General features: G+C 39.3%; 1 protein-coding gene across 1 annotated transcript in view; it reads right to left on the bottom strand.

Annotated features, from left to right (window-relative positions):
* CSMD1 (CUB and Sushi multiple domains 1) overlaps positions 1-11,637 on the bottom strand; it is a 666,897-nt gene that overhangs the window by 466,017 nt on the left and 189,243 nt on the right. The window contains exons 9-11 of the mRNA XM_011968609.1: positions 9,974-10,090; positions 7,762-7,977; positions 1,261-1,449 (exon numbers count right to left, since the gene is read on the bottom strand). Coding sequence (XP_011823999.1) covers positions 1,261-1,449; positions 7,762-7,977; positions 9,974-10,090 — 522 coding nt within the window. The remainder of the gene's footprint in view (positions 1-1,260; positions 1,450-7,761; positions 7,978-9,973; positions 10,091-11,637) is intronic.

The following is an 11,637-nucleotide window of genomic DNA, read 5'->3' as shown; positions in this document are numbered from 1 at the left end:
TTTTGTTTAATTTTTTTAATAATGAAATTCTGACTATGTGTCTCTCTGGCTCATCAACATTCAAAAAGAGAGCTTTATCATTTGAGTTACATAATATTCCCAAGCAACTCCAAAAAAATCAAAGAGATTCTACACCATGGTAAAATAAAACCAGTTATGCTAAACAAGTCATGCTAAGTGAACAAGTTTGTGTTTTACATGGATTATTACATTTTATCTTCAGACCTCCCCCACCTGCCTCCAGTTCGTTAACTGGTTAAATTAGTGTGGTTCGTATTCTGGACTCCATGGACTCAGAAGGCTTGGTGTTAAGGAGAACCTTGGTTAATCTCTCACCTCCCTTTTTTCTTCACAACGACATTAGTCAGTTTTCTGTCACTTTAAAGAACAATTCGTAAGGCCCAGAATATGCTGAGCAACATGGCTGGGTTGCTGTGGCAGGAACCAGACCTTATCTGCACAGCTAACTACGAGAGCTCTGGCTGTGTGGGCAACACACCCTATTTAAGCTACGACAGCAGTTACGATTCTCCTTTGCTAAACTTCTTACAGTGGCACAGTTTCCAGATTGCCAATAAACACCGCCCTACCGGATCAACACGCCAGTACCAGCACGTGAGCCCAGGACTTCATTTCAAGGTACCGAAATAAAAGTTCCTGTTACTCTTTGGAATTCTCTCTTGGATTCCTCCAGAACACACTGAAAAAGCAAATTCAGCATTCAAATGCCTATCGTGCCCACTTAGCAGGAGTGTGCAACCATCATCCAATCAAAGGGTACAACTGACAACAAAAACGAAATTGTCACCATCGTTATACCAAGGGACACGTGCTGCTTTTAACCAATATAATTGTCAGAGGTTGTGTTATTATTGCTTGGTTTCTTTCTTTTTCATTGTTTTCTTTTGCTCCAGATTTTTTTTTTTCTCTCTCTCTCTCTCTCATATATATGTGGATATATATATATATATATATTTTTTTTGCTTCCCTTCATAAATATGCTTGACACATGCTTTGGTTTCTCTCTTGTTCAATCATAAAATTTCAGAGCAGAAAGGGACTTACATTATAGATGAGCTCATTCAAGCCCAGAGCAGTTAGGCAGCTCCCCTCTCCCCTGCTTTGCAGAGTGAGGCCCATACTCTCACCCCCACGTTCCTTGTCAACAACCCCCCACCCCGTCCCGACCACCCTGGGCTTCTTGCCTGGGCTATGCCCTGCCCCCATGGATGAATGAAATGAAAGCGTGTGACCACCTACCCACACACCTTGGCAGAGGTGCACTCCACACACGGCGGCCCCCACCCAGGCAGGTAAGCTTGGTTGCACCTTCTAAGCGATATCCCGGGAAGCAGGAAAACGTCAGAGAGTCTCCCACACCAAAGTGAAAACCAATTCTTCGGCTGAAGGCAGGGACTCCAGGATCATCACACGGCTCCAGGTCATACTCTGAGGCATGTAGAGACAGAGTAAATGCATGAGGATTTGGGTAAATACACACTGATTAAATAGCAAGAGTAGAAAGGTGCTATTACAAAAAATAAATCTACATATATATTTTCCCCAAACACTTATAACTGTTACGTGCATTTTTTGTCTTGTACTATGAACTGTCTAATGACAAATGACATGGGATTTAGCATTTTTTTTTAATTGACAAGTCAGAATGAGAGTTACTAGAGGCTGGGGAGGGGGTGTATGGAGGGAAGGATAAAGTGATGTTGGTCAATGGATACCAGGATACAGTTAGAAGGAATATGTTCTAATACTTGATAGCAGAGTAAGGTGACCATGGAGAGTAATAATAAAGTGTACATTTCAAAATAGCTCAAAGGCAAGATTTGAAATGTTCCCAACACAAAGAAGTAATAAATGTTTGAGGTGATGGGTATCTTAAGTATCTTGATATGTTTGTCACACATTCTACTCATGTATCAAAATATCACATGCATCCCATAAATGTGTAGAATTATTATGTAACTAGAAGACAAACAGACAAATAGCATATTAAAGTGAGAAAATTCACTTCAAAACTGTCAATTTGAGAGTGTGGAATAATTTCACTGATATTTCTAATTGCTTAAATTGGTTACTGTATCCCTCCCAAAGGTGCTTTTTGATAACTAAGGCATGAAGCATAACATAAAAGCAAAGGCACAGGGCTGTGTTTGTGGAAAGCTTATCACAGCCAATTTCACCTCTAGAATACACCTCAGTGAGGAATAGTGGAATTTTCCTCTGTTTATTTTCAATCTGTAAACAGTGTGAGATTGAAAAGTAGGAGACAACATTTTGTACTAGAATTACTATCTGACACCTTGCTGTTATTTTTTTTCTATCTAAGGATATACTGTATACACTCAACTCAAACCATACGTTTCCTGTCATTTCTTTAAAAACAACTGAAAAGTCTTGCCAACTAGGAGAATAATTTGATATTATTAGATGCTATACCTATTATCTTATATAAAGAAACACCATGATCCTGTGGTTCTTTGCTTTGTGTATATTTTTACTCCATAGTTTATACAATATCCTCTGAAAGATACTTAAAAGGACAGAAAGCCTGAAACAATATCATGAAGTTAGAAGGTGTGTATTAGTTGTAACCATCTCGATTAGGCTTTGTAAGGATTCTCTTACATTAATTGTCACTTAATCGCTATTATACAAAGTGTATTTACACTATGTACATGTTCATCTTCATCTAACCCAAGAAAAGTGTATTGTCCTCAGAATTCCATCTTCTCACCTACTCAAACACTTTGTTCTTGGAGTTTATCCTTTTTCTTTTCCTCATCAATTCTCTTATTTCCATCAAGATAAAAAATACATCAATCTTAAGAATGAGGTAAACAACCAAACCAACCAACAAAACAAACTAACACCACCAATCTCTGGACTTCACAGTCACCCAACCACCATATCATTTCTCTGGTTATCATTAGCACAAACTTTTCAAAGTGTTGGGTGTATCTTCCATTTTCCCAACTTCCCTTCCAAGCCTCTCTTCATCTCATCTATTCAGGTTTTCCTTCACAGCCTTCCATTCAAATACATCTTACCAAAGTCACAGTGACCTCCAGATGCAAAAACCAATGGTCAATTCTTAGTCCTTCTCTTACTAAGTAGGTTTTAAAACAGTTGAATGCTCTCTTCTTTCTTAAAAGGCTGTCCTTTCTTAGCTTATGGGATGCCACTCTCCTCCTAACTCACTGGACCCAACGTTTCAATTGGCTGATTCAGATCTTCTGCTGCCCCATGTGTTGAAATTAACTCTGCTGATGGCTTTCCAGTATTTCTTTTTCTTTAATATGATCCTGTTATATGAACTGAAGACTCTTGTCAGTTGCTTTTGAATACATCCCTCAGGATCCGCAAGAGAAAAAGCCTGTATTTTCTTCCCAAACCTGCTTTACTCTTAGTGTTTTTGATGCAAAGCATAGCATCCTCATTCATGCAGGTTGAAAACCTTGACCCCACTCTGTATTTTATGTCACACCTTCGCTTCCTACCAATAAAATCAGCTCTACCCTAGCATCCTTCCTGTAGTCTGAGCTTCCATCTGGCATCTCTTGCTGGGATTGTATAACATGTTCCTGTTGAGACTCACACATTATCTTTCAAATAACATTGAAAAAAGTCAGATCACGTCAAGCTCTTCAAATCCATTCAATGGCTTCATGCAACATTCACAGTTAACATCCAAGTTACTTATGTTATGTGCCCTCCATAACTAACTTCACATCCTTCCACTTTCCCCTCAGTTTCAGGGGTTGGTCTGGCCACAGTGCCCCTCTTCTTTATCCTAAATTTGGTGGCCTGGTCCTCCTGTTGCACCTCCTTCTGCTGATAGCCCACCCAAATTAGCTGGACTGTCCATTCTCTGCTTCACAATCAAGTCTCAGCCTGTCAAAGAGACCTGCCTAGGCAATTAAAGAATGAGTACACTCTCCTCTGTCCCAGGTCCTCATGACTCAACCACAGAAGAAGAAACATTTCAAATGAGTATCCTCATTTGAAAATTCATGGTACCACTGAAGGAGGCAAATACAGAAAAGTAATTTTGGGAAATAAATAATTTTGGTGTGAAACCATTGTCATGGAAACGTTTTTCTCCTATGTTATACAGAAGAAAACAAATTCTGCGTAGGGAAAAGAAGAAAGGCTGCATGTCAGAGACACCCTCTGACCTGGACAGGAGGAGTTTTGCCTCACGAAAGACGCAGAAAAGGTTTTTTTTAGGAGGAAAAAAAAAAAAAAAGTCTCGCTCTGTCACCCAGGCTGCAGTGGCACCATCTCAGCTCACTGCAAGCTCCGCCTCCCAGGTTCATGCCATTCTCCTGCCTCAGTCTCCTGAGTAGCTGGAACTACAGATGCCTGCCACCAAGGCTTTTGAATGAAGAGAAAACCACATATGTGAAGTCACAAAGTTATCCAAGTTTTAACCTTTTGAAGAGAATGACTGAGAAATGATGCTAATTCACTAGAAGTTAGCATTCAAGAAGCAGACACATCGAAGCGGGTGGGAAAGTAAGTGTGGAGTATCCAGTGCACACAGTTAGCAACCAGTAGCAGACAATGTTATGTAAAATGGGGATTGCGCAGATTTAGCTAAACCAACTGGAATATGGGGCTCTTTTTCTACAATGTTACCATTAACATCTGCAGAAATACTGACTAGGAAACAAAATCAGGAAATACTGCTTTATTAAGGCCTTCTGAGAAAGGCAGAAATAAACTCGATTACCAGGAAAGAAGGCAGATATAAAAGCATCTGAATGCCATTCATGATAAACAACAAAGTCTCTGGATGGGTAAATGCTTCATTTGTATGATAACGTTGCTTGTTATTTGTATACTTAAAAAATAAACTCCATGGTATCAGTGTCACTAGCAATTGTGTGCAGCCCAGTTTCGAGGCAAAAATCTTTCCAATTGAAATTACTCCTCTAACATATCTAAGGAACTTGTTTACCTTAAAGTTGGCTTTGCAATCAAAAGTGTTATTTTTTTTATTTTTATTTTTTAAAAACCTTTCTGCTTGTGTGCAACTGTCTAGACGGAATTGATTTCTTCTGCAGGTTTTAGGTATTATTTTCTACTGGTTATATTGAGATGAATTGTTCTAAATGTTTACAGACTGTTACCACTTTAAAGATCCATGAAAGAGTATGTGGTTGTTGGCTTGCTTGCTTGTATAAGTAGTTTATAATGAGAATGTCAGCTGTGTAGTTCAATTCTGACTTTTGGTTATTTGTATGGTCCGAGAGTGTTACCCAAAATCCATGTGCTGGAAATTTGATCCCCTTTTTGGGGATGTTTATGTCACGAGGGATCCACCCTCATTAATGGATTAAAGCCATTATAAAAGGACTTATGGTCTTCTACCACATGGGGACATGGTGATCCTCCCTTTTTGGTCTTATATCCTCTGCCATGTGATGACACAGCAAGAAGGCTCACCCCAGACGCCAGCACCTTGATCGTGGACTTCCCAGCTTCCAGAACTGAGAAACGAATTTCTATTATTTATAAATTACTTACTATCAGGTATTCTATTATGGCAAGTGGCACAAACAGACTAAGACAGTAGTCATCAAAAGAGTTACTGTCAGCCCTGTGCTAAGGGCACCGGAATAAGAAACTGATGCAGTAAAATGAACAGAGTTTGCGTAGACTCCTGAGAAACACCTGCAGAAGTGAACAACAGACTTGCGTTGCTGCCATTTTCTTTTTTTGGAGAAGTCTATTTAAATTCATTTTGGATCATGATGAAAGTAAGAACAGGAGGAAGTGATATTCTCATAGTGATACTAATTGCGATACACCAGGGGAGAATGCACAGAGAGAGGGATTTAGGAATTAGTGTTGGAAAGATTTAAGTCTTTGATATATAAAGTGGCACGTTTCATGATTACTGCTGATTATAACAAATTTCCAAGAACTCAAGTGGTCTGAGCCAGTCTTGAAAGCTTCACGTGAGCAGTGAAATACCAAGAAAAATCAACAAAGTCAGATTAAGATAAATGGCAACTAGGTAGAATTACAGGGAGGAGAAAATAGTTCAGAGCATCTTGAAATCCCCAAGAAATATTTTCCTTGAAGACACTATTTTATTTTACATAATGCTACTCATCATGCAGTAGTTAGTAGGCAATCGTGAAGTTCTTCTTATAGTTGGCTCTTGAAAAGTGTGGGTTTGAACTACTTGAGTCCATTGGAACATGAATTGTTTTCAATAAACATATTGGCAATTTTTTGGAGATTTGCTACAACTTCAAAACACATGCAGATGAACTGTGCCATCAAGACAGATCTTAAAAATTAGTTAAATGTTAGGTATGTCATGAAAGCACAAAATATATGTAGATACTAGTTTATTTATGTGTTAATTGACTGTAGGCCTTTGGTCAACAGTAGCCTATTAGTAGTTGAGATTTGGGGGCGTTAAGAGTTATACTCAGATTTTCCACTGTGCGGGGGTTGACACCCCTAACCCACTTATTATTCAAGTACAGTTGACCTTGAATAATACAAGGGTTAGAGGTGTCAATCCCCATATAGTGGAAAATCATCTTACTTACGAATAACTCATCTTACTTATGAGTAAGATACAGCAGTAGAGCTGCTGTTTATATAAAAGTGGGGCAAGCAAACTTTCTACCAAGATTTTTAGTCTTAGTCTGGGGGATAAGATACATACTCAAATATTGCAACACATAATCTCATAAGTGGCATCAAAAGTTATTAAGGAATTTCTGAGATCTCAAAAGTAGAATAAATTACAGGTGACTGTGGTGCCCAGGGACCATCTTATGAAAATTACATTTGATCTGGGCTATGAGGAATAAAGAAGGAAAACTCTCTTTGTCCAAAGCATCATATGCACAAATGCAAGTTAATGTGATTGTTCCTATCCATTGGCAGCAGGGCCCTTTCTGTTGGCAGAGGGTAGGGGAGTGCTGGAAATGAAGATATTGCAGAGGTTCTGAGTGTGACCCATTCACACTCAAATGTGACCCATTCACATTTTGTTTATATGACCATGTTTATCTCTCACATGTTTGGTCAGCTTTTAAGTGGGGGTAAATTTTTTTTGTATCTGTAAAAAAAAGAGCATCTATGTCATAAACTATACAAATTAAACAAGCTAACCCATACAAATAATTTCTGCTGTAATATAAACCTTGTGAAAATATTATCTATATATTATCATTAAAAATAATGATGTTACCTAACTTGCAGTATTTTTTGTCACTGCATATGAATACATGAAACTATAAGCTCATCCTCAACTGTGTGTGTCCACGTGCTTCTTTCATCCAGAGGTGGTTGTCAATGCAAATATTGGCAACTATGAAGGGTAGAAACCAATGCAATCAGGTGATAACTGACCCTGAGGACTCCTCCCAATGAGGAAACTTTCCTCAGAGATCTTGTAGAGTTGGTGAAGAGAATCGAGTAAGAAGGGCTTTGCAGAAGATAGTGACATTTACAGATTTTTCAGAGATGAGAATTCACAGATTGTGTAACACAAAGTGGCATTTTCTGGATGCCACATAACTGTACTTGTACCCTGCTTTGTGAAGGCTCAGCTTCCTGCACCCCATTGGTTGGAATCATGCCTGCAGTCACGCATGCACAAACACACACTCATGCACACATCACACACACACACTCTCTCTCACACACATTCTCACGAAGAGAAATAGCAGTATTGTCGCCACAGGAGAGAAACAGCAAACAAGACCAACATACCTGAAAACGTGATGTTGAAGCCCTCGTATGAAATTGAGAAGTCTGATATAAACCGAAGCTGGGCAGTGAAGTTTCCAAACAAGCCTGCCTTGATCGTATGAGGTAACACTGACCCAGTGAGCCTGGCGACGGGCTCGGAGAAACTTCCGTCCTCTGTGATCAGTAAATAGTCGTGGGAACTCTCAAGATGAAAGGTGTGAAAGATCATCTGAACTCCTGAGAAATGAAGGGGAGAGAGAGAGAGAGAAAGAGACACGGAGGGCAGAGAGGGAGAGGGGCAGAGAGACACAGAGACAGAGACAGAGATGAAAGAAATGGAGAGGAAGAGGAAATGACAGGGGAAGACAGGTTCCAGAGAGTAACAGCCACAGAGACAGAGATGATAGAGAGATGAGACAGAGATTGAGAGAGAGGTAGAGGAGAGAGAGAAAAAGAGAGAGGTTAGGAGAGCTAACAGTTGCTGAAAATTTTTTTCTGGACTTAGACACACCAAGCCTTAATCAAAATATTAAAATGTTTTCTTAATATGTAAGTCTAGCTTTGAAGTTCAAGAGGAAAATGGGTGGAAAGAGGATGGCTTTAGAATTGAAAAAAAGCAGAGGGGATAAACAACAAAAATAAATACTTAAGTGCATATAAGTACAGATATGACGTAAATAGGAAGATATGATGTGGATACGAATACTGAGGTAGATAAGGAGATTATAGATGTAGCGATATATAGATACAGGTATAGATGTAGATATTGGCATAGATATGGATATTTAAGAAAAACAGGTGAGAATGTTTACAATGGGCTTCATTCAAAAATTGTCAGTAGGCTCTTAGGGACAGTATTTGTCCCTGAGGGACAAAGGACCAGACGATTTTTCAATTTACACTAAACAAGTGTCCTTTAGAAAAATCTTAGTTGGAGGTCAGTATAAATGAGGAAAAACTTCCTTAAAAATGTAGTTTCAGATGCCCCTAAAGCATATGACCTCATAGTAACCACAACTACAAAGTCTTATTTCTGGATTCCTATAGTGAAATCAATAAAATTAACTGTGAATAGATACCTTCTAATAAAAATGTGTATTTTTATGATTATAAAACTTTGGTCACTCATAATCTGTGCCTCCTTTATGCTCAGTTTCCTTCAGAGCAACTTCTTCTTTCCTGTCATTCATGGTAGCATACATAGTGTCACACAGTATACATAATAAAATGTAGCCATTTAATATTAACTAGGGTTCAAATCTATGTGAAAAGACAAAGTCTACATAACACTTATGTGATTGAAATTTCAAACAGACTCTTTTGTATTTTATTTTTTAAAATAGAGTCTCGCTCTATCTCCCAGGCTGGAGTGCAGTGGCGCAATCTCAGCTCACTGCAACTTCCGCCTCCTGTGTTCAAGCCATTCTCCTGACTCAGCCTCTAGAGTAGCTGGGATTACAGGGATGTACACGATGCCTGGCTAATTTTTTTTGTATTTTTAGTAGAGACGGGTTTCACCATATTGGCTAGTCTGGTCTGGAACTCCTGACCTCAGGTGATATGCCTGTCCTGGCCTCCCAAAATGCTGGGATTACAAGCATGAGCCACTTCACCTGGCCCCAAATAGACTCTTAAAAATGACAAGTTCAGTCACAGGAAAAAGAGTCAGGCTACGATCCTAAACCTAGTGATTATAATCTACATTTCCTACACAAAGTGCAAAATATCCTGGTCTTCACTACGCTTATGTATAATTGAGGATAGAAATATCTATTCCATGAGGCATCTCTGGATTATGTGAAGATAAATTATTCATTATGTGTGATGATACGGGGTAAACATAAAATACAAGGAAAGTACAAAAACCGTCCCAGATTTATTATGGAAATTAGAAGTTAGACAATCACTTATTTCCTTTTATTTAATTGTCACATTTTATTGAATAGATGCCTTCATTCCTTACCACGGTACCTAGATTTCAAGCTTTTATTCACATGCATATATTCAGGTTATCTGATAAACAGAGAGCAAAACAAGGAATCTGTTTTTATTATACAGTTGAAAGACTATTTTTTCTTCCAAAATCTTATTAAATAATAAGTCAAAGTTATGAACTATACGTGAGAAAAGTAGTTATCTCACTTGTTTACACTGTAATATGTTTTCGGTTTTGTTCCCACGTTTCTGTCTCATTTACTTGTTGGTATGTTTGAGACCTATGATAGGTTCTTACCTTTTCCGTGAGACACTTCAATGGTCCACGTGCAGTTTAGAGAGTTTGGATAAAAATCTGGAAACCCAGGAGAAAGGACTGTTCCACTCTTTCCATGGATGTAGCCTCCACACAGGGCTTAAAATAATAAAGAGAGATGGTTGTAGCACTAAAGTTTCACAATGATTGCCAGAACAAAATACTGGTTAAATGGCATGGAATTTGCAGGAGGCTTAACAGATCTAATGTCATATGCAAGAAAAACCAAGTAAAACCTGAGCTTTATGTTACTTGCAAATATATTATGCTGGTTCATATGTAGGCATCTTAACCACTACAAAACCTTGACAACATAACACAGAAAAAAGCACAGCCGGAGAACGGGAATCGGCATTCACAAGCCTCAGAATTGAAGAAATAGTGCAGGTTTGCACTCCTGAGAGCTGCTGGTCTCCTTCAGCACCTCAGTGAGTTCCAATCTCCTGAACAAACCATGCCACGTTCAAACACTCACTTCAGACACTCATTTTGGAAGAAAAGAAGAGAAAGTTTTATGTAATCATTTCAATGGGAAAGTGGCAATAATTAGGCTGTCAGCAGAATATGGGAGCTTAAGTGCTCAACTCTGATGTCAGGAAGTTATGAGTTCAAATGCTGGCTCAGCTACTCACTAGCTCTGTGATCTCTGGTAAGTCTCTCAATCCTTTACATTTCTCCTATCTTGAAAACAGAAATTATGATAAAATCCATCTCATGGATAGGTGTTTGCAATGATTGCCATTATAGAACACAATTTACAGTGGGTAATAGATACTAAATGATTAAAATGGTACCTACTGATAGATACTGATCTAAACATTACCTACTGAGAGTTGCTAACAGGAATTCAATTCTTAAGACATCAATAATTTAACATTTTGAATAGACTCCATATACCCTAATTTTACAAACATCAAGAGGAGAATATTGACATGTTCCCACCAACTTTCTCCTTTTATTTCATATCTTAAGACCTCTCAAACTATCTTCTGAATGGAAGCACTGAACTGAAAAAGAATAAAAGGAAATGGAGTCACCAGAGCCAGACGGTAGAGGCAGGAAAGGCAATTGCTATTCATGCTCTGCAAACAAACAGCCACATGTCTTCTGAGTCACCAAGTGCTCCGGGTCTTGCCCTTCTCCTGGAACCTGTCCACCTGCAGTTGTGAGGCCTATGGATGCCACCAGCTCAGATCTCGAGACCTGGCTGCCCACCCTCACTGCAGCACCTCCACCGTGGTGGTGAAGGTTATGTGCCGGCATGACTGGGCTAACGGCTGCCCAGATAGCTGGTAAGAGGCTGGGCATGTCTGTGAGGGTGCTGCTAGGAGAGATGAGTGTTTGAAGCAGTGGACCGAGCGAAGATTTGCCTTCACCAGTGTGAACTGGCATCATTCAATCTGCTGAGGGCTTAAACCGAATAAAAAGGTAGAGAAAAGGCTGGGCACAGTGGCTCACACCTGTAATCCCAGCACTTTGGGAGGCTGAGGCAGGTGGATTACCTGAGGTCAGGAGTTCAAGACCAGCCTGGCCAGCATGGCAAAACCCCATCTTTACCAAAAATACAAAAAATTAGCCAGGGATAGTGGCAGGAGCCTATAATTCCAGCTACTCAGAAGGCTGAGGCAGGAAAATCAATTGAACCC

Source organism: Mandrillus leucophaeus, unplaced genomic scaffold (genome assembly GCF_000951045.1).
Source record: "Mandrillus leucophaeus isolate KB7577 unplaced genomic scaffold, Mleu.le_1.0 Scaffold85, whole genome shotgun sequence".
Lineage (NCBI taxonomy): Eukaryota > Metazoa > Chordata > Mammalia > Primates > Cercopithecidae > Mandrillus > Mandrillus leucophaeus.
The sequence above is the reverse complement of the archived record's forward strand: the minus strand, read 5'-3'. Positions and strand labels throughout refer to the sequence as shown.